Source organism: Aythya marila, assembly GCF_965140915.1.
Source record: "Aythya marila genome assembly, chromosome: 4".
Taxonomy (NCBI): domain Eukaryota; kingdom Metazoa; phylum Chordata; class Aves; order Anseriformes; family Anatidae; genus Aythya; species Aythya marila.
Window position 1 is genome coordinate 54,153,938 of NC_139045.1, and position 23,972 is coordinate 54,177,909.

Below are 23,972 nucleotides of genomic sequence, written 5' to 3' on the forward strand. Positions count from 1 at the left end.
GATGATCTTGAAGGTCTTTTCCAACCATAATGATTCTATGATCGCTGACATTAAATTTTACCTAATCACATTACCCACCTGTGTTCTCTGTAAATGTTTGCTCTATTCAATACTGCATTTCCAGATAATTTTTAGAGAAAGTTCTGTTACACTACAGCTATGATATCTGTCTCAGCATTGTGCTTTTTTTTTTTTTTTTTTTTTATGAGGTCTTGCATTTGTGTACCATGAGGAACTGTGAAAGTCTGAACATCTTTGGTGCATGAGAGCTAACCTTGCCTGAGGTGCACTTCTCCACAACTTTACAATCACCTTGAATAACTTAGAACCTATTTGTTATGGCACTGGCTTGGAAAAATGAATTCTCATTACTGCCTGTGGGCTCATTCTCAGTATATCCTGGATGAGTTTTTGATAAGACAAACAAAGCTCTTCAGCTTTACCAAGGTGTCACCAAGGAACCTTGGGTACCACGTTTAAATAGAAAAAGTGAATTCCTTGGGCACGCATGTACATAAATGATTGTTTTAAGGTTTGCTACTGTGAAATTAAAGACCAAAAAATCTGGTTAGTTCCTTTTTGCATTGCTCAAGACCTTATATGAACAAAAGATTTATATTAAAGTGGCAAGCAGCATGGATTTCCATTTGAACCGCTACACAAAGGAAGAATACATCAGAAGTACCTGTATATTGGAAAATCTCAAAGTGAAAAAGAAGCAGAAAAATAGGCTTTTAATGAAAAAACATTACAGTAAATTACCCCCTCTTCTTCTTTTCTATAAATATTTTACCGTTAAGTCTTAATAGACATTTTATGCTATATTATTTGTATTGTCTAGGCAAAATGGATGTTTGCTATAAATTGTGTGCATTGATTTATAGCTTTATGCTTTAAAATGGATTCAATTGGGAGAAAATGGAAAGTAGTATAGAAGATAATTGACTTCTCTGTTTCTCAGACAGGACAGTGATCCTAACCAAAAGCTGTCATTGATGTTTCTCTCCCTACAAAGATAATAAGTAATGGAAAATTCCTGGAACAAAATTGGTCACTAAGGCAGTTTAAAATTGGGCATCTGAAGTAATTCCTACTTGAAAAACATCAGTTTTCACTATTTGTTACATGTTTCCTCAATCTGTTATGAGGAAAATAAGTAATTGAGCTGCTGGATTGTATTAATTAATCTTTGACAATATTGTATCAGAAAACATGAAATGGTGAGTTTGAGTTAGAAAATTATTTTGGATCTTATCAAGCCACTGGTATCTTTACTCTGCGTGGCATTTCCTGGAAAAAGAGTGATGACAAGTCAAGCTAGCAAGTATGAACTCAGGAGACCTTAGTTATTTAGGAACACTTGCCTCAGAGAGATGATGGCCTTATTCTTTTTAACTTTCTAAACAAGCAGTAGACATTAGAACAAAACTTGTACTTCTTCATAATTGATAAACTGAAGTTTGAACTGCCTTTAAGGTTAGGAAATGCATTCTCTCTTTTCAGTCAGCCTGTTGCCCCTATTTGGACTCCATTCCTCAGCTGTTTTACTCAAGAGCCTGATTGCCATTTGTGGCAATTTGATTGCAACTATGAACATTTTCCCCCTCTGAATTAAGCTGTGGAACATTTTGTGCCAGTTACCGATTTTTCTGTAGCAGGCAATTTTAATGCTACTAGCGTTTCAATTTAAAAGTACATTTTTCTGAAATTCCATCTGCACATAACATATGAAATACATGTGTGCTTAATGTCTGGGACCACTTCAATACAGAAGGGAGTGAGTCTGATCAAAGCTGGGGCAATTGCTTTTATTCCAAAGTATTTATTGCTTAAAGCCCCCTGATTAATGAAGCTGCTTCTAGGTGGTTACAAGGATGTTTTGAGATTTTATATGCAATTTTTCCCAAGAGGAATCCAACATTTCCCTGACTGTGCCTGTTGTCATTAGCAGGATTGGTTGGCAAAACATATTAGATGGTGGATAGTCAGCTGAATATGAGCCAGCAGTGTGCTCAGGTGGCCAAGAAGGCCAACGGCATCCTGGCTTGTATCAGAAACAGTGTGACCAGCAGGGCTAGGGAGGTGATCGTCCCCCTGTACCCAGCTCTGGTGAGGCCGCACCTCGAGTACTGTGTTCAGTTTTGGGCCCCTCGCTACAAGAAGGATATTGAGGTGCTTGAGCAGGTGCAGAGAAGGGCGACGAAGCTGGTGAGGGGCCTGGAGAACAAGTCCTACGAGGAGCGGCTGAGGGAGCTGGGCTTTTTCAGCCTGGAGAAGAGGAGGCTCAGGGGCGACCTTATCGCTCTCTATAGGTACCTCAAAGGAGGCTGTAGCGAGGTGGGGGTTGGTCTGTTCTCCCATGTGCCTGGTGACAGGACGAGGGGGAATGGGCTAAAGTTGCGCCAGGGGAGTTTTAGGTTAGATGTTAGGAAGAACTTCTTTACTGAAAGGGTTGTTAGGCATTGGAACAGGCTGCCCAGGGAAGCGGTGGAGTCACCATCCCTGGAAGTCTTCAAAAGACGTTTAGATGTAGAGCTTAGGCATATGGTTTAGTGGGGACTGCTAGCGTTAGGTCAGAGGTTGGACTCGATGATCTTGAGGTCTCTTCCAACCTAGAAATTCTGTGATTCTGTGAGATGGACCTGGGCTAATACTAAGTTCTTTTGAAAAAGTATAACCTTCCTCTTTTTATACTGTTTTACAGTATTAGCTTCTATCATGAATACCAAGTGCATATTACTCAGAATTTCAGAAGGTTGCATTATATTCATGCACACATTTTAAATTTTACCGGGCTTGGCCATATACTCTTGTTTAAAACTGCTGCTGTTTAAAAGGAAGAGCATTTCCTTCATCAGGCAGAGATGCCTTCGTCAATGCTATGACCCCAGCCAAGTGCCGTTAACTATACTTCTCAGTACAGATTTGAGATAGGGTTAAGCATCTTCAGAGTAGAATGGCTAGGTGGGACAGTGTATCTTTGAAATATCTTCCAATATTTCAGTGAAATGAAGGAGTATGCTGAAACCTATTCTTCTCGGCTGCTTTCTTCCTCTGGGTCATTGCCTGTAATCATATAGCCTCTGAGCAGTTTGCAAGGCCATGCATATGCAAGACTTGCATTTGCAGACCATATAGCCTGGACACTGGACTTGTGCTAGCTCTTTGGGAACTTTTTTGGATGGCCTTCCAGCTACTGGTGAAATTGACGACATAGTGCAGAGTGATTTAACAGCACGGGTGGCTGGCAACTTAAACATCAAGCAACTATAATTAAGAATTTTGTGTAAGAATCCTTTCCATTTAATATCTGATTGTCTGACATTATTGCATCAAAATGTACATGTGTTTGCAGGGGAAATCAGTGTTGCAAATACTTAATAGATTTGAATATATAAGTTGCTGTAGAAAAATTATCTCCAGGCTGGTCTTGCAGAATGCTCAGAGAAGAGCAACTAAAACAAATTTCTGTTGAAGGCCTGGAAGTTCTTATGTCTGAAATGTCATTGCAGTTCCTTTCCAGGTGGCACTTCATTAGCCACTCTTCATTTTCTGTCCACTATATACTTAGGCCAGCTGTTTCTGTTTGCTGCTGTAATTTACAGCACATTTTCTCTCCATACGGTTGTTTACATGAGCCCAGTGGAAATCAAATGTCAGCTTCATTTTTTTTTTTCTAACCTTTCTCTGTAATACCATCTGAAAAGCAAATTTTACAACTAAATGAGCTTTTTTTGAGTCTATGCCACTATAATTAAGAAGCTTTCTTCAAAGTAGCTTTGTAATGTTTTTCCTCACAAATGTTTCCATTAGTTTTCTATTCTCAGAGGCTAAACTAACTTTAACATTCTGGAAAATGGTGACTTTAATGTTTTATAAAATTGAGTGCTGCCATTTATTTTTCCATGGAAATGTAGTTTCAGCTTCTGTAAACTAGTCAAAATGTATCTTAAAGCTTGCCTGTTCTTATAATTTTTTCCATATCTTACTCTGCATATAATGTAGTTTTTACTTTTCTTGGCCTCTTCCTTTGAATTTTATTAATATGTAAATAAGTAAAATCACTACAAATACTGTTCTCAGAGTCGACACAAATTGGTATTCTTAATGTAAATTTCATTATTAATTTTTTATATTGGCATATTAATAAAAGGATACACCTGCTGAAAACCAGTTTTCTACCTTATTTTTTCTTCCCATGTACTGATCTTCATCACAGTTTTAGTTTTAGAAAGTATTTTTATTACTGGGCTGAACTGCAATCTTTTGAAGACACGTATGATTACATTGCAAGGGAACTTGAGCAGGCAAGGAGCTAGACACTTTTAACTGTATAAAAGTAAGTAATTTCTCATCTAAGAAGGTAATTTTATTGCCATAGATGAGCAAACCTAGCAACGAGAGAAAAATACTATATTCTTTCACGTGAATTAACTTTTTTTTCCTTGATCATAAAATGCTGAATTTACTGTCTTCTGAGTTTCTGTGTAAGGCTCATATTATTAGATGTTCTTAATTATGTATATTAAACTATTATGTAATATATTTTGTTTACATTTGCGTGTCATCTAATTTTTCCGTGGTAGCTTTTACATAAAAGTTTGGGTATCTGGTCTAAAAAAATCAAAAAGCTATCTTTAATAGAGGTTGATACCAAGAACATGTATTTTGATTCCTTTTTTAAACATGTGATGACAAGTTTTCATTGTGATTAATAATCATAAATATAGTCTTCGTAGTAATGAGTCCCAGTTATCTGGGTGTATACAAATGACTTTGGGACTGTAATATTCTGGTATTAGTAATTTTTCCTCTCATTTTTAACGGACTCATTTTATTTTTTGCTGCTGTCCTTTTGTATTTCATGGTCTTAAATTCTATTAATCTGTTTTGGCTCTGAAATGAGCTTGGCTTATTTAAAGCAGAATTATGTTTCTGATGGTTTAAGCTACTAATACAGCCTAGTGTGTTACCACTAGTGTGCTAGATACTAGTACACTCATGTCAATTTTAAAGTTCTGTATATGTCATCTGTAGTTTTCCCACTTGAACATATATTGGTTAAGTCTGTTTCTTGAATATATGAGTACTTTGGATTTAGTCAGGGTTTGAACTTTTCCTTTGAATCTGAGAATATGATTTTTCTTTCCTTTTGCTAATGAATGTAGTGCAGACTTTCCAGTTGGCATGTACTTGGGGAGTGTTTTTTAGATAAGGGGGAAAGAAGTTCATGTTCGGTAGGTTCTAGCACATCTGCTAAATAATCTTTTTACTTTCCCAGTTTAAAAGATTATTTTAAATATTTGTTAAGACTTTCTTGTATTTTTGTTGTTGCTTTCCTTCAGGTTTCCCAGGCTGGAGATTTGCTGATTGAAGTTTATGTGGAAAGAAAGGAGCCAGACTGTAGTATTATAATCAGGGTGAGAATACAGAAGTGATTTTAAACAAACACTTTCTCATAAAGTATGTAAAATATATTTTCTTACTTACTTTTGTAACTACGTATGAAAGTATGATTTTGTATCTATCACTATTATTTTAAAACTATTTTATTATCCGTGTACCTAAATTTTATGAAGACTTTTTAATGTGCATTTTTAAAGAGAAGGTTATCATCCAATTTCAAAGCAGAGACATCCTTCTTTAGTTTTATTGCAGTATGCAGTGGTATAAATTTTCATTGTCCTATGGCTGCAACGCAAGTTGCAAATTAACAAGTACCCAGTGAATGCTGTTTCTGAAAATAGGAATATGCATTACTGGGATTAAATAAAAGCAAAAGAAAAAAAAAAAAGTAATCTGTATTATTTTTAGTGATTTCCAGCTCTGTGAATCCCAGCATTATTTATTTTATTTTTTATTTAGCAAACTCAAGAAGGAAGACTTTAGAGGAAAAAAAAATCAGAAAACAGTAAGTGTAATACATTATAAACTGACACGATTTGTATTACAGGTATCACCTTTGACAGAAGCAGAAGAATTAACTAATGATGTTTTAGGAATCAAAAACATTACTCCCAACAAAGATGACATCTGGGCTGCTTTTGAAGTACTTGAAAATGGAGAGCTAGGTTAGTGATTCTTGTTCATCAAATTTTTATCGTTTTCAAGATTTAACATATCAAAAGGTTATTTAAAGAGTTACTTAAAATTTTTATAGAAATTAAAAAAAAAAAATAGCTTTCATGCTGTTTTATATCTGGGTACTGTGACATCTGCATGATTTCTTTCTAAACTTTGTCAGAATTAATTCAATGAGTTGTTTTTAAATGCTTATAATTTGGTGATCAAAAAAAATTTTCTTTGGCTTACAGTTCATTAGCCATCAGCTACAGAAAAATACGTCTTGCCAATGAATGACAAGTAAGAAACATATTTTCAATAGGTTAGTAGTTGACTGAATAAGGAATAATGTTTTCCAGAAAATTGAATGAGAAAAATCTATGCAATACTTGGGAAAAAGGACCTTTTTTATTTTTAATTTAGTCAGTTATTTAAGTGTGTAAACAAACAAAAAAAGCATAAGGTTGTGTAATCCTGTGTTTATTGCCATTGGCATTGCGTAGATAACACACCCTTGAAACATTTGTTTTACAGTTCTGCTTCCAACAGAGGCAAAAGTCACAAGGTCACAATGTTCACGAACCGTAAAAACTTTCAACGTTGGGATTGGTTTATGCATGTTGGAGCCTGAACTTCATTATTAGAGAGATTCAAAATAATAATAACAAATCCCGCAATTTTTAAACAATTTATTTTGATGAATTATCAGTGTCCCCTGATTTTTTGAAAAATACCTGAGGGACAGAAATATACTTTTAGTAAAAAGCAGCCTCTATTAGCGTTTCATGCTAAATTGCTTTTAAACTGAATGGTCCTGGCACCTCTTTTCATTTTACAGTCTTGTGGTGATGCTACATAGACTTGTGACATAGGGTTCATTTCCTGATTCACAGATGTGGGTGTCAACTGACAAACAATGCTAGCATCTGTTATCTTTGGAGGAGTCCTGATGACTCTAGAATTCTTATGTCTTTTGATTGAGTAACGGAGGCTTGAAGAAGGATTTTTTATTTTATTGATCTTGATATATAACACCGGAAAATGAAAGCTAAACTAGATATTGTCAAGAGAATGTAAAAGGAAGTACAAAAGACAGGCCTTATGGCAGATTCTTGGGGTATTTGCATATAACAATCAGTGTTCTAGTGTGAACTGGAAAGGTTTTTTAAGTTAGTTACTGTGAGAATGGCAAAATTAAGTTAACAGAGAGACACTGCTGGCTCTATATTGGTTTATCAGTATTGTTAAGGAATTCAAATGTATCCTATTCAAACAAGAGATTTACAGAGCACAGTAGAAAATGACATAGCAAAAATAAAACAAAACTTGGAGCAAGCCAAGTCCTAATTCAACACCTACCTCCAAGTAGTCGAGACTATGTTGGTGAAATGTCTCCTTCATGGATCCTTTTGTGGAGGAATCATCAGAACAGGCAAACTAAATGAATAAAGCTGAAAAATAATGCATATAGTAACAGGCATTTACCAGGGAAGACTCCACCGGTATTATGGCTGAATCTGGCAGATTTTCAGAAGCCTGAAACAGAAAGAAAATAACAGAAAATTGGTTCTACGTAATATTTAATTTAAATATGTCACAAAATAACCAAAAATGAGTCTTTGCTGTTGTTAAGTTGTTCTTACTAGCATCAGCTAACAGGTATCATTGAATGGTACATTATTGAAATCATTTACAGGTAAGTTGTGATTTTAACATGTCACGACAGAAACAAAGTTTGTTTATTTGTTTCAAATGTTCATTAGACCATAGTGCATGTATGACATAAATTAATTTTCTCATAGTGTTCCCGCTGTAGTCTGGTACCTGTCCATTACATGGTGATACTGGTTCATTGCACTCAATCCTGAAGTTTTATGAGAGTTACTTTTTTTTTTTTTTTCTTTCTTTTTTTTTTTTTTTAAGACTTACTGCCCTAAGGATGAACCCTGAGAAGTCAGGAAAATTAGATGCTTATATTTTGTAAAAAGTAATTTTCTCCTGATATTTATTGCTGCTTAAGACTAAAATGACTAGTTTTGGATATTTACCAGCATATGATGACCTAAGTAAGAGGGTAATTGGATGCATGTGTTGACTTCTTGCTGTTTGAAATACTGAAATTGCAGTATTAAATATCAACTAGATTATTTGCATATAGAAATTTTGAAATAATTGATAATTTTATCTAACCTAATGCAGAATGTACAGTACCATATGCTTTTACAAAATAGGGTGTATATTTTTTTAGTAATTTGTGCTTGATGGATAGCTTGTAAATGAGGTGTGTTGCCAGTAAAATAGCTAATGCATTTCAGCATGATGATTTATGTACCATGTAATCCATGATGACAGATGGTCTTAAATGTAACTATAAATACGACAGTAGGTGTTTACTCTGGGAGTGCTAGTGTTCTAGGAAGATGTGGTGATTTGCCAGTGTTTCTTGCCTTTGATTTGTCAAGTTACTCTCCTTAAAATTGATTTTTCTTTCTTGCACAAAGGCAACAAGTTGTTTTTAACTTTGTCGCATCAAAGAGTTGACTGTTTCCCAGAAGTTGAAAAGAAATATAAAAAGTTGGACCATTTAAATCAAAAGGGCCAGAAGAAATTGAGTTATAAAGTGGTGATTGGTATTTTTGTTAGGCTGCTTTGTTGTTATGTCTGAACAACAAAATCTTTACTTAAGTGATATAACAAGTCTATAGGTAAGGTAATTGTTTTGCATTGCAAACCAACCGCTGTTTTTCTCAGCCACTTAGCAGTGTGTTGTTTTGGCTGCTGCTTTCTGGAGCCCTGGTGTTCAGGAAAATGTGTTCTGCTAGAGCATGGTGCTGGACAGTCTCAAAGCAGCTGTTGACATTTCAGACTCATCTACCGAAGCAGAAGTGAAAAATGAGATTATGGCATCATCCTATCCCATCAGTGCCCAAGAGATACAGGGCTAGACTGCCTGACCCTACGTGACAGTGTCACACAAGCGTGACTTTCCAGGAGTTGTACTCAGCTTTTCTCAAGTGTTGACCCACATAAATTTGTAAGCAAATGGGAGCTTGGAATGTGTGGAAAAATCACTTTTTGGAGTGAAAATGCATCCACTGCTCTAGTTGCATCTTGCAAAGCCGTTGTTGAGGTTTTGTGCTTTCCATAGGTGCTTACTGCTGAGAGTCCTTGGGTGTGTTCATGGAGGAGCAATTATTTAGAGACCGGTACCTTATAGAGGGAAACTGCTGTGGACTCTCTCTCCATCCACATCAGGATTGCCTAGTGTGATACCAGAGACTGCGCTGCAGTGTATGTCGCTTTCATATTTCTGCTGGATCTGGTAATGTGCATTTAGGGCCTGTTAGCAGTGTCTTCCCAAGTTTCACTTGTATATGAACTGTAGTTTGTAGAATAGAGTACTGATTGGGCTTTTGTGTCATGCTTCTGTATCACTCCAGTGTTTCAATCCTATGGAAGGGTATCAGGGTTTCTCTTTTTTAGGGTGGATGTGTTGTCAAATATATGTTTCAGCAACCAGTGTGTTAAAGTGCCCTCACACAGTCTAGTCACACTTTCATCAATTTGTATTTTAATCTTGTTCTCTTCACCTGGGGTTGGGATTTAAAAGTGCAAGTCTGGAAATTCCCCAGCCACATCAATAGGGAGAAGAACCAGTAAAACTAAATGCTTTCACTTTCATTTCAAAGGAATGTAACAAAACGAAGGGTCTGCCTTAGCCTGCTTTGGTCTTTAACAGCCAACACAACCTATGCCAGTACTTCTTTTTTTTCCGTTATGCTCCAAATTAGTTTTCTGTTGTTGTTTTGTGTGTGTTTTTTTTGGTTTGTTTCTTGTTTACGTGCGTTTTTTGGATGTGTATGTGTGCGTGTTTTTTCACAGAACGTTAGTAGCTGTGGTGATTGACTGCTGTCTGATTGTATTTACATATTCCCTGTGATAATTTCTAACCTTTATATTAGTTCGAAAAGAGTGTTTTAGTATCTCTACTGAAGGAAATACTAATAACTAAATACAAAAGAATTGTTGAACATTTGACTTTTGTTTCTTCAGTTTGATACTCATTACCTAAGCAGATCTTGCCACCAAGGGTGTTGCTACAGAAAGTCAATGAAATGCTTAATTGCCTTATTTTGAAAGCATGTTCTCCTGTAGCTTAAAGTGAATGAAACAAACAGTGCACATGTAACTTCTAGGGGTCTACAGTCTTGATTTTCTTATTTCAGCTCCTTTTTTTTTTTTTTTTTTCCCTGGGCATTTTTCAGAACGTCCACTGCATTATACAGAGAATGTTCTAGAACAGGTTCTCCACTGGAGTTCACTACCAGAGCCTGGCACTGCATATCTGATAATAAAGAGATTTCTAACAACAGACATGATGAAACTCTACAGTGGTATGTATCTTTTGTATATATCCTCTTGTGTTTGTTGTTTGTTTTTTTTGTAAATTAGGTATTTCATGTAGAAACACAATTCTTTTATAGATGTCTTTATATAGATTCTTATGTGTTCCAAAACACCCAAATTACCAGTATTTTATAGAAGTTTCTGTTTTACTAAGGGTTATGCTGACTTTCTTGTAGAACAAAAACTACATCATTTCTGTGTTTTAGAAACTATAAGCTCTGCCATGTGAGCTTACGTGAACAGAAACCCTGCATTCTGCTCACAGTTTGTGAACTGTGGAGCTTGAGACTACTGTTTGAGACTGCTTGAGATTACAGTACAATTCTGCACAGTCCTTCCATATATATACTCTGTCTCTATGTGGGTGGACTATATATGTGTATGTATGTGTGTGTATATATATACACACAGTGTGCATACTATGTATTAAGTATGTATATTTTTATATAATTTTATAAAGTATGTTATAATTTCTGTTATGTGTTCCTATGCCTCCAAGCTAATTTGAGTGACTTAAACAACTGAATGACTTATGTACAGCATGTGGCTTTTAAAAAGGATGAGAAGTTTAGATCTGACACTTGAAAGGACATACATGTCAAATTTAAAGTGGAAAAATAAGATTTACAAGCTCCCCCAGTCATTTTTTTTTCCCTGCATAATACCTGGAGTTAGATCTCCCATGTAGAAATGTGTAGTATTCACTCTGAGGGAAGCAGGAGTTTAGAAGTTAAACATGTCCAGATATGACTACCCTGTCATTTTAAAGCAGCTGAAATCCTGTGTGTTGTCACTGTGAAACATGCAATGCTGACTTGTGTTGCCTGGTTTAATGCCCAGCTGATTTAATCTAATGACTTATTCAAATATATAATCGCTTTCTCTCTTGTAGATTTCTTACCCATAAACAGAAATATTAATTTCTTCATCAGCATGTCCATTCTGTCTCTATTTCAAGAAGTAAAAGTTATGCTGTTTTGCTTATGCTTCTGAAAGTAATAGCTTTCTTTCATCATTCTCTTTTCCTGTAAAAGCATATTCCACAGATATGAACAAACCTTAACGAGGGTGCTGTTCATGGCTTTTATGTTTGAGTTTCACTATCTCTAAATGTGTTGCAGCAGATACTGAATAGAGAGAAATGGCCTAGTTCATTAAATACTTGATATATGAACTCCCATCACCTCACTATGTGTTCATGTATAATCAGAAAAAGGGAATGGGTCCTAAGGACTGTGCATGAACAACTGCTCTGAGAAAAACGTAAGGACAAGGCTAATGTCTGAAGTTCAATTTACAAAATGCAGTTCTATCTAAAAGGGAGAGCTGCCATTTGCCCTCCTCCTTCTCTTCTGCTTTCTACACCCATTTGTTCCCCCAGCACATTTAAGTAATTGAGTTGGAATCAATTCTTTTCAGTTTGACATTGGTCTAGGCACACTGGTTTTTGATGACTGAATGTTTAAATTTGTCTCATTTTTTGGTATTAAAATAATTAAAACCTTATTAAATAATTTATGTGGGTTTTCTTAGTGGTTTGTAGGGAAAAGTCCCTGCCGTATTGTTAATTTCTGGTATTGATCTCTGCAAACCTGATGTAGCAGAGTAACCTCATGTATAACAAAAATCTTTTCTTGAATGTGAAATTCCCATTTTACGGAGCTTTCATATGGTGAATAGATTTCTAAAGCTTTACTTTTTCTAACTGCTTCTTGTTATAGTAAAATAAAGATGTTTAAAATAACAAACAGTTCTGCAGTCATTTCATCTCAGAGGTTCTGAGACTAGCTTCTAAATTTGCTCTGAAACATTAACAATAATGAGGAGCTAATACACATTCATTAGCTTCAGCAAAACAGTGTATGTGTTGTGTTGGCAAAGATGCAGAGAAGTCTGCAGCGTTCGTCCACATTTTGTAGTTGCAGAAATTTACATGTTTATTGTTTCTTATCTTGTACCTGTATATGTACGTTTAAAAAAAATAAGTGCCTATTTTAAGTCAAAAAGAGTTTTAGATCAACATTGTATTTGCATCACTAGATGGTATCAGAGTGAGGAAAGATACAGGATCAGGCCATCAGAGTTGGCCTTCAGTTTGCAGGGGTAGACAGCAGCTGGAGCTTTCCTTCTCAAAGTACAGATGCTGGCATAGGGAGAGGGAGGAAGACCTTACCCTTGTTAGTCTTTTACTCTCTTTATGTGGGTAATTCGTCCTCACTAACTGAGCAGTAGGACTGAGTTCAGATGTCCAATCAATGCTATGTGAAGTGTGGTTTTTAACAGTGGATTCAGCCCATACAAATGGGTGGGTGGCTGTCCTCCTTTTCAGTAAAAACCAGTAGGGCTGTAATCATATTTATGTTTATAATTGAATTCCAGTAATTTCCTTTGTTTCTCTGATTTATGTTAGAATCTTACAGACTAAATTATGATACTCCAGACCTCTTTTCCTCTGTTAATGTTACCTCAGAGCTTTGTGTCATCAGCACTTTTTTTCCTTCCATAGGCCTTAATAATATATGAAATAATGTTAGTTCAATAGTGAACCTAGAGGAACAACTCTTAGCCTCATTTCATCCTGGCAACTTATCTTTGTCTTCCCTGTCAGTAAAACTTCCCACATTTCCTTTACATAGTAATTTCCTTTACATGGTACTTTCTCCTTTTTTATAACTCTTTCTCATTTTTTCCATTTTAAACAAATTTCTCATGTTGTACAATAGCAAATGTACTGAGGCCTAGATGTATATTTTTCTCTTGTCTAGAAATCCGTTTTCCTTATCAAGGGAAAAAAACAAACACTTCATTTTGTTTCAGTATTTTTAGAAAATTTGTGGTGATTTTTCCACTTTCCTCCAAACCTTTAGCTATTCTCTCTTGACAATTTATTCTATAGCTTTTGATGCTTGTTGAAGGAGCATTGTCTTTCAAGTGCTGTTCAGAAGGGCAGGCTGTGCATTGTATTTTGGTATAAGAGATGCTTAGTATAGTGTAGTTATATTTCAAGACCCTTTTTCTTTTCCTTACATAAAAGTTTACCATATTCAAGTTCTATTCTATATCAAAATGTGAGGGAATAGATCCACTATAAAGTTTGTGTATAGGTACTTGAATTTTTCCTGGGAAAGAATTGTTTAATTTGAGTGGGAAGCATTGATTTCTGAGAACCAGGAGCTATTATTCAGAGAGATTCTTTGAAACACAAACTTCTGTACTGTATGTGGATCAATCCTGAATGGATTGAGTGCATCTGGTTCCTACTAGCTGCAAAGTTCTGGAAAGCCTTGCATGTTTTGCAAAGTTTATATCTGAAAAATGGTTAGGGCACACCCCAATTATTTTAGATTTATTGTATGAAATACTGGCTTTTAAAGAATACAGAAAATTAAGGTAGAGAACTGTGTTTTTTTTTCTCCTTCAGGCTTTTCAAAGATCTAAGTATTGAGTGTTCCTAGATTTGCTAATGCTGCAAATTTTAGAAAATTTTTTTTTTTGAGAGCTGTACGTAGAAACATAAAATACTCCAATTTGGTACGGATTTGAAAGTGTGCTGTATGTTTTTTAAAAAAAAAAAATAAATGCTCATGATGTTGTGGATTCATTTTCTACTCTGAACATGAAACAAATAGAGTGGCAGTGAGGGAATATGCTCTTTTTTTTTTTTTTTTTTAACTGTATGTTTGCACAGACAACTGAAGAAATGTAACTTTTGATTTAAATTTTTGATATGTATTGATTCTTGTTCTAGATTCTATCCTAAACTAATGAAAATACTGGGAAATTTTCTTTTGAGATTTTCTTTTAATGGCAAGCGTGCTGATTAGAATGTAGTTTGGCTTTTTGATTAAATCAAAGTTTAACATCTTTTTAATTTACAGTATATTTAAAATATGTTTCATAGGTCCAGTTTGTACAAAGATATAAAGCAAGAGGGAATTGGATTCATGATTTTTAATTCTTATTTTTTTCAAATAATTAGGGTTAGTAAGAGGAATAATGTAATTCAGAGTCTTTAAACAGCAGTTTTTCAGCCAGTGTGAAAAATGGGATTGAGACAGAACTTTTCAGGCTAGCCTCACTACCCTATACAAAAAATAACAGAATCTTACTCTGAGTTTCATAGTATAACCGGGTTTTGATACATGTGCTTTAAAGTGTATTTACATAATCAGATGTTTGAGTCTGATTATTACTTACCTGCTTTTTTGTGCATGTGCAAGCGTGTATCTAATGCAGTAATTAGTACATATTTCACTATTGGAATGTTGGTGTTCTTCCAAAATAATCACATGTAGAATAACTGTCTACAGGTTCTTTAACAGAAGGGTAAAGAAAGTAAAGATTGAAGGATTTATTTCCGTAATTAAAATATTCATTGTGTCAACATTTAAGAATGCCATCCCTTACTACATAATGAGAGAAAAAAAAAATTGTAGTTTTAGTCTTTTGATAAACAGTAATACTAGGAGCACTTAAACATAGCAGCATCCAGTGTTGTTGTATCTCCTAACAAAAAGCATTTTATTTTCTTGGTAGAGAAAAACGTGAAAGGTAGTGTGAAAGCTGGCTATCTAAAGTACAAAGAAGAACCATCAAAACTACTGTCTGGAAACAAATTTCAAGAGCGTTATTTTGTCTTACGGGAAGGAAACTTGCTTCTTTACAAGGATATGAAGGTACCATGAACTCTTCATCAGTTTAACCATAAAGACTCCTTTAAACTTTCTTTTTCATATAGAAATGAGAAGACAAACAGATAAACACTTATGATAATAAAAAAAAAAATATCTAGAACCTGCGGTTTTTATGTTCCTATTTCACAGAGGTTTTAATAAAAGGAGATTGTGTCAGTTGTTGCAATATTACAAGCTTTAAAAAACGTTCAGGAATGTCTACAGCTTGTGCTGTGACTTAGGTTTGTGAAAGCATTCTGTAGTAGCAGTAGTAGATGCAATATGGAGCTTAAGTGAGCTGCATGCTGGGTTTTCGTGGTATCTCACATAAAGCCTTCAGAAATTACAAGCAACAGGGTTCTTTTAACCTACAAATGTTCTTGATTCATCTCTTCATGACTGAAGAGATTATAGAAAGCAACGTCCCCATACACTAGCAAAATCTCCTGCATCCCAGCAACCTTGTCTTTCCTCCTCATTACAAAAAAGTGAAATGTGAACTCCTTACACACTTTATTCTCAGTCCTGCAAATAACAGCATAGATGCAATACTACAGAATCTCACAGAAGCAAGTTTAAGCACACATAATAGAATGGTGGATTTAATATTTCATGGGAGTTTTCTCTGAAGAGTGCTTTTGGCTGTATGGAATTGGTGTTAAAGTATAAAACTAAATAATATAAAACGTGTACTATGCTACTTTTGAAAATTTCTGGTTAAAAATGTACGTATTCTACATTTTAATTTAAATTATTTTAATTTATTTTTGCTGATTGCTGGTTTTGCCCATCCAGCAAATGTGTGGCTTGATGACCTCCATAAAGTACTCTGAGGAATTTTTTTGTAAGACAGAAGCTTACGGATTCATTGCTAAAGTAAACTAATGCAAAAGAAATATTGTTAACTAAAATTATATCCACAGTCTTGCAAGATAAAATGACCACAGAATGTCAAAAATTGTCTCATAATTTACTGGTAGAACTGGAATTGACACGTGAGAATATATTAATATGTCCATAAAATCTTTAATTAGTATCTTGGAAAGAGTTTAAATGATTATTGTGCTACTTTACAATCTGCTTTTTGAGCCATTCTGCTTCATAAAGCATTAAATTCGTAAACTGAGTTGGAGTTTCTGATGGTATTACTTCTAAACAGTTTTGCATTTGTTTTTGTTCTTAAAAAAAAAAAAGTAACAAAAAATAGCTTATTTCAGTTTGTTTTACTTTCTTTTGAGAGATGTTGATCCACTACTAATACTTTCAGTTTAATTTCAAGTTATATTTAAAAATGAATACTAAAAAATGGTTGAGACTGCAGATGGAAAAATTGCATTTAATAAGACTGCATGTGCTAATTAATTTATGAATTCTCATTAACAGCAAATTAGGTTTATATATGCAGGTGGAGATACATTCTGTTAAGTGTTTCTTTCTTATGTTCAGGAGCAATTATCAAAAAAGTAGAAAGTTTCCATGATATTATATGTTCAATTACAATATTGCACTAATTGGCAGAAGCAGCGTACCACTTTAATGTACTGCTGTTGAGAGAGATGCTTACACACAGAAAAATAGCTTCCTTTAGGTGTATTTTTTTGTGAGAAGTGTGCTGTTGTTTAATTAAATCATACATTTTGTATGGGTGTCTATTCATCTTGGCAGCATTTTTGCTTTGAGTGGGAAGTTAGATGAGAAGACCAGACATAAAATAGTGTATTTGTTTTTTTCTTAAATGCTTATGATTCTGGATAGTCTCCCGTTTTCCTCCACAGTAAAATATGATATTAAAATCTATAAAGATAGAAAAATTGGGAAGCCAGGACAGTAAAGACTTTCTGTACAGTAACTTTCAGTAACTTTTTGTACAGGGATTACAAAATTTGTTAAATACTTTCTTTAAAGAAACCTGAACTACTTGGCCTAGTAGTACTAAAGAGGAGTTACTGTGTTCTGTAGTAGATTTGTGCACTTTTTTTTTCCAGTAAGACATGCTCAAGGCACTTTAATTTCTCATACCTAAAGTGTATGAGAAATGTGTCTGTTGTAGGTTGGCTGAAGGTAGTTTTTCCAAGAATCATAGGGTAACTTGGGTAAGAAGGAACCTCTGTAGGCCAACTTCCTGTTCACAGCAGGGCCAGCAATGAGCCCTGAAAAAAAAGGTTTTTTTATATCCAATCTGAAGCTTTCTTGTTTTAAATCATGCTAATTGCATTTCATCTTACCATTGTGTACCACTGTGAAGAGCCTCGCTGACTTCTTTTTCAGCTTTTTTTGCTAATGTTTCAGTGTAGAAGTTCTTCACGTTGCCCTTGATGTCCCTAGCACATCTTAACTCCAAGTTTGGCTTTCCAAACACTATATCTGCATTTCCTGAGTGGTGTTTCTTCATAGCCTATCCCTTCTTCCACCTCCTGTATACTGTCTTTTTCTGCATTGGTGCTTCACCACAAGACCAGTTCCACCTGAGTTGCTCACCTGATAAATTTAATAGTTTTCCTGAGCATTGAGATGAATCATTCTGAATCATTCTTGATCTTGGAGAATGCTGCCCTTAAAGACCTTCCAGATTTCCTGAGGTTCTTTACCTCTCAAAGCTGCCTCCTCCCACTTTCTAGTTCCATGAGCAAGCCACAAGTTGTTATTTTACCCTTAAGGTCTGTCCTCTGCTAACTATTCATCTTTATTCCCTTCAGAATCTTAAACACTACTCTTTTCATGGTTGTTATGGTTAGTGATACCGTCTGTGAATAGATGATTCAGCTGTGCATCACCCATTGTTTGCCTATCCATTACTGGTGTCAGAAAGCTATTCCTGACACCCTGTAGAAATCTGCTCGATTGCTTGCATCCCACTGCGTTTTCTTTCCATAAGATAGCCACGGATAGCAAAACTCTGCCCTTTTTAACACCACTGCCGCCAACCACCTACCTGCCCCTGGTTAGAATTGGTATTTGTTATCCAGCGACTTCCTTCAGTTATTTAAAGACTTTGCTTATTTCATCCTGATAGAGTGGTCTGAAGCATATACTCGCCATGATATTGTGCATTCCTTAGAAGAGCTCCTTTAACATAGAGAGCAACCCTCCCCTTTTTATTCCATGACTGGATCATACTCCTGAAGAGCTTGTGTCCATCCATTGTAGCACTTCAGTCTTGTAACTTTCACCAGCACATCTCTATTACTCCAACCGTATTATAGTTTTGATTTCATGTTGACCTCGAGTTGTTGCTAATCAATCTCTTTCCAGTAATAGTGATTGGCACCCTTTGTTAATGGAAAAGAAAGAGAGGAAAAAAAAAAAAAAACAAAACATAATGATCTGTTAGAAAAGAGTGGTGCAGTCCACAAGAGATGCCTAAATGTGAAGAGTTGCATGATGTTTTCTCTTTTGTTTGTTCCTGATACAATAATTAGAATCTTTATTTGCAGGCTAGCAAACCTGAAAAAGTGTTGCCTGTCAATTCCTTGAAGCTTTATCTTGGAGTGAAAAAGAAAATGAAGCCACCAACCAAGTAAGAATAGAAAAGAAAATAAGTTAAATACTGTCTAGAGAGGTACTATAGTGTATTTGTGAAAGGGGAACATAAAACACTGTGGAACAGGAAAAAGTCAAGAAGCCTATTGAAGTATGCTGTATTAAATTACCCTCCATAATATTATTTGTTCTGTTGCTATCTCTGTTCTTGTCTTCTATGTTAACTCTTCTGTGCTAGGAAATTACTTTATTGATTGGCTTTTCTTAATCTTAAGTGTATTATCTCTTGTGGATATATTAGCTGCTAGCTCACTTAGTTTTGTAGTATGTGTCCTGCATTTCATTGTACACACATTCTTTGCACCAAGAAAAAAAGAGAAAACCAACTAGTTGTGGCCTTTAGTGACGGTCACTGTTGTTTAGAAAGAATTTCATTTTTTCAAGATCCTTGTCATTTTGATACTTCTCCTTCCAAATGAAGACTACAGCGCCCTTTATAAACACCATTGATGATGTCTCTGGAAAAGAGGAGTGAAAAATGACACCTATTTTTCTCAGATGGTTCTAGTACTTACTCAGTCAAAGCCTTGAGACATTGAGACAATGTACATGAGGCCCTATCTGAGGGGACTAAGCGATCTGTTGAACTTCACAGCAGGCATTTCAAAATGCCCCCAAAATGACTGCCCCAAATTTCAGAGTCTGAGTGTTGTCTTCTTCTTGAACTCTAGCAGGCTTGGTGCTGTGACCACTGCCCTGGGGAGCCTGTCCCAGTGCCCAACCACACTGTGGGTGCAGAACCTTTCCCTAATCCCCAGCCTGACCCTCCCCTGTCCCAGCTCCATGCCATTCCCTTGGGTCCTGTCGCTGTCCCCAGAGAGCAGAGCTTAGCACCTGCCCCTCTGCTCCCCTCGTGAGGAAGCCACTATGAGGCCTCCCCTCAGTCTCCTCTGCTTGGGACTGAACAAACCAGGGGACTTGAGCCACTCATCATACATCTTCCGCTCTAGAAACAGAAGTAACTTCCCTTCACCATCTTTGTAGCCCTCCTTTGGACAGTCTCTAATAGTTTTTTTCTCTTTTTTTTTTTTTTTTTTTTTTTATCCTTATTATACTGGGGTGCCCAAAACTGCACACAGTAGATGACGTGAGGCTGCAGCAGCACAGAGTATAGCAGGACAATCACTTCACCATCAAACCCACAATTTCATTCTAGATTTACAGTACATTCTGAAACTTTGTAAAAACAAAATTTAATAAAAATGCTATATAATTGATTCCTGTGCTTTGAGGAAAATGTCCCTGTCTTGAGTTTCTGGAACTAATTTTTGAATTTTTTTTTCAGCTGGGGAATTGCAGTGTTTTCTGAAAAGCACCAGTGGTATGTAGACATGAGATACATCTGACTGGTTTAACTTCAGTGTTTAGTGTTCCTTGAAATGTTCGATTTCAAAATAATATTCACTAGTTTTAAAGCATTATTTTGCTTAAGCATTGACAATATTTTACATTTTTCTTATTATGTAAGAAATCACAGTTGATATGTTTTGGTAGTCTTTTGGGGGTTAGGTATCTGTCTCCTTTCTGTGAGCTTAAATCAGCAAACAGTTTTAAAATATATCATTCTAAATTTATGAAATCTTGCTTTAAACTAAGCAGATGCATTCTCTTCTAATAGTGTAAAGTGATAATTTGAGTTATTAATTATTCCCTATCTTTTTACGGGAGTGTTAATAATAAACATTGACAGAATTAATAAATAAAAGAAAGTACTGTTTAAACTTTTTTAGAAATATTCTTTAATATGTGTAGAAGCAACATGATTTTTGTGTTTGTGTGTTGCATTCTAGGCATATATGTTGTGATGGACAGGATACGCAGATGGAGTGGATGATCAGCATTTTTACTGCACAGGTACTAATCTGATCAAATACAAGAAATGCAATTTTTACTGTTATGAAAATACTGTTTAACAGTCATATGAATTTGTTATACCTGTGTTACAGATAAAGTGGAAATACCATTAAGGTGTTTGGAGTACTCAGTGTAATAAAACTGCAAAAAAAGATGGTCTTAGTCTACGAAGATTGTGTATAATCACATTTTCATATGAAAGCTGAGCCCTTTGGAAATAAGTGAAGAGAATGTTACATTATATTCTGGCATCTTTTTTTTTTTTTTTTTTTCCTGCTGTTTACTGTGGGAGCTGGTTAAAGAAAGACAAGTCATTTCCTTTGTAGCAGTAATCCACTTTGAGGTGAAATTCTGTCTGGTGACCCAAAAGGTACATCTGTATCCCACAATGCCTGAGTGCTCTTTTTCTGCTTGCTACTTTGAATGTTGCATGCAAGGTAGTCATCGACATAGGTTCCCTGTTTCAATGCACAGTGGTGAGAACAATCCTTGTTGGAGAGCTGTGCCAACACAGCCATGTTTCTCTGGTATCCAAGTTAGCTTAGTTAACACCAGCAATTCATTGTGTCAGATGGGCACTATCTTAAATTAAGTAATCTTCTGCTTGTTACTAGATTGCAAATAGGAAGGGTGTAAGCCTGAGTGCCATGAAGGAAAGATAGGTCAGTTGCACGATTCAGCCTGACAGGAGGCTGGAGCAGACTTTAAGGGTTTAAAAGGATTTTGCATTTGTGTCTGATATATTCTTGTCTTACCGGTGGCATTCAAGGAACTTTGAGGAATATCGCTGAATAAACATTGCTAGATTTATGGCTATCTGTGAGCTTTACATATTACATAAAGTGGGCTAGACACAAGGCTGTTGCAATGCATACTTAGTGTAGAATTTTTTAAACAGAATCTGTATCTTTGACCTTCATAGATAGTAGTGCCAGAAGTATAATGCATGCCTTGTAGGTAAGACTTCCAAATTTTTGTCTTATTCAGCTCCCTTAACTGAAGTAACTATTGTAGTTTCTATGGAAACAGCCACCAGTTCTGGCATGTATCTCATGGGCATAACATGAACAATGTCATGACAAATAGGCTTAAAGTTTATTGATATAGGCTACATAGGAATAACTCATACAAGCTTTGTAACTCTGAAAGCCTTCTGACGTGAAATAACAAGAAAGGCAATTGATTAGGATTCTGATCAGGTAGTGTGGTATGTAGAATATTCCTCTGACAATATAGATCAAAAGCTGAGAAATGGTGATCAATGTTCAGCAGATTTCTAAAAACAACAACAAAAAATCATTTCATATGCCTTTAAAAAGAAAAAAACTCAATATTGTTGTTTTTTTCAAAAACTTCATTCCCTTGAGGCCAATGAATTAACACTACTAATAAATTACATTGGGATTTTTTTTATTCAGCATTCTGGACATCAGTAAAAGGTATCAGACCTTTAAGTTACTTCAGAAATTACATGCTAGTGAAGCCAGTTTGCTGTATTTTTCTTATTACAATGTAGTGCTTAAAACTTACAGTGAAGATCTGTCCTTGAGAATGTAACAGCTCATGTTGCTAACGCTTACTGTAAGATCTCCAAATGTTTTGTATCACATGGCACCACACAATTATTATCATGTTATCCCCTTTCTAAACTAGAAAACTGTAGATGTCAACTGAGGCTATTATTTCTAGTTAAAATTTTTAAAGTGAGGCCATCTTTACGAAAGATAGCTTTCTTTTACCTTATCCATTATAACAGTATTTTAAACCTTTTATGTCAGAGGCTGCAGGCAGTACATTTTATTTATATCAGTAGAATAACTGAACTGAAATTACAAATTGAGAAATACTGTAAGGAATGTTTTGAAGTGGTAACACATTTACATTAAAACATCCAGTGCAATTAGGAGAGAGAAAAATGTTACCATGCTTAGAAATGCTTGACCAGAGCAGGATTTTATTGGTAATTAATAGCAGTCCTATTGTTTTTTCTCCTCTTCCTGATGTTTATTCCTATAGTAAAACAGTGCAGAGAATCTAAATGCTGAAGTTGTAAGTACCACTGCAATTTTTGATATATAAAGTCAAGTTAGCCCAGAGGTTATTCACCTTATACTTTAAGCTGGTAAATACTAAAAGGGTTTGAAGGACCACCATAGTTCCTTTCAGTGTTATACAGTCAGTCTGAAAAATATGGCTGAAACTTGATTCTTCAAGTGAATTTGTACTAAACTATTATAGAATTAATAGCGTATATAACATACAATTGGAAATAATTAATTGACATAAAGATGGACACAATAGTATACTTCCAATTCCATTGCCTTTGATCAACTATAGATAGGTCAGTGTATTACCATATGGTTCAGTTGAGCAGATAGGTCAAAACTTATGAATAAATACATTTATTATGTGACCTAATAGTATTTCTGATGTATTTTCCCAGAGTTCTATTTTTAGAAATGTTACAGACACAAAAGAGAAATCGGGTTATGTAACAGACAAGGATAGTTTCCAGCATCTTGCTGAAAATTAAGGGAGGCGCTTTCCTTGACATATTTGCTTAAAGCTTCTCAGTCACTTTCTGAATCACATTTGTTTTTTATGTCTTGGTCCACAATAAATTGATTTTTGTTGGCAAGATCTGCGCTTTGAAATAAAACATTCTTAATGTTCCATTGGAAGAAAGATTAAATGTTCTTTATGTTCACCAGGTATAGCTCTTACAACAGACGTTTATATCACCCCAGTCAGTACCACTTGTGAGAATTTTTTTTATTCCATAAAAATGTTCATCTATGAGAATTTTTTTCTAAATAAGGAGCTGATAGGCCTCTATTTTAAGTTGCTGTTTTCAGTCAATAATCACTCGTTCTGCTGGCTTATTAATAATAACACATTGTTTTTACTGACAGGCTACCTGCAAGTATGATCACAGCTCCACAAATGGACTTTGTATATAGTCTTGAAGCGATAGCATCTTAAGTCAAGGATGTGGGAGATTGAATAACATAAAAACAATAACTGACACTGAAGATTTTGACACCTATGAAAAGATACCTATTAAAAATTTGAACGGTGTGACTGAAGTTTTTAGGTTGAAAGCAACCTGTGAAGATCATATAGTCCAATCCATTTGCTCAAAGCTAGAGAGCAGGGTGCTTAGGTCTTTGTCCAGTCAGATTTAAATAATTCCCTGGATGCACTTCACAACCTCTTTGGGTTATTTATTCCAGTGTTTGTCCCATCTCACAGAAAAAATAAATAAATAAATTTGTGTGCTAGGAAAAGAAATGTTAGTTCTAATGCTTTGGATTAGACTTTTGCTAATATTTACCCAAAACATTCTCAGCTTTCATTAAGTTTCTTTAGTTGTATTTATGGCTTGCCATTTCCTTTGGGGTTTTGCTGATTTACCTTTTTGTGCACTCATCTCCA

General features: G+C 35.2%; 1 protein-coding gene across 4 annotated transcripts in view; it reads left to right on the plus strand.

The window, feature by feature from the left end:
- ARAP2 (ArfGAP with RhoGAP domain, ankyrin repeat and PH domain 2) overlaps positions 1–23,972 on the plus strand; it is a 126,939-nt gene that overhangs the window by 91,311 nt on the left and 11,656 nt on the right. Inside the window, exons 25-31 of one of the 4 annotated variants that reach the window (XM_082760165.1) lie at positions 5,346–5,420; positions 5,954–6,071; positions 10,329–10,457; positions 15,007–15,146; positions 18,578–18,660; positions 19,969–20,004; positions 20,474–20,537. In XM_082760165.1, the coding sequence (XP_082616291.1) occupies positions 5,346–5,420; positions 5,954–6,071; positions 10,329–10,457; positions 15,007–15,146; positions 18,578–18,660; positions 19,969–20,004; positions 20,474–20,537 (645 nt within the window). Of the gene's footprint in view, positions 1–5,345; positions 5,421–5,953; positions 6,072–6,314; positions 6,364–9,211; positions 9,355–10,328; positions 10,458–15,006; positions 15,147–18,577; positions 18,661–19,968; positions 20,005–20,473; positions 20,538–23,972 lie in introns of those variants that run through there. The other 3 variants (XR_014317470.1, XR_014317471.1, XM_082760166.1) reach the window with 3 other exon arrangements.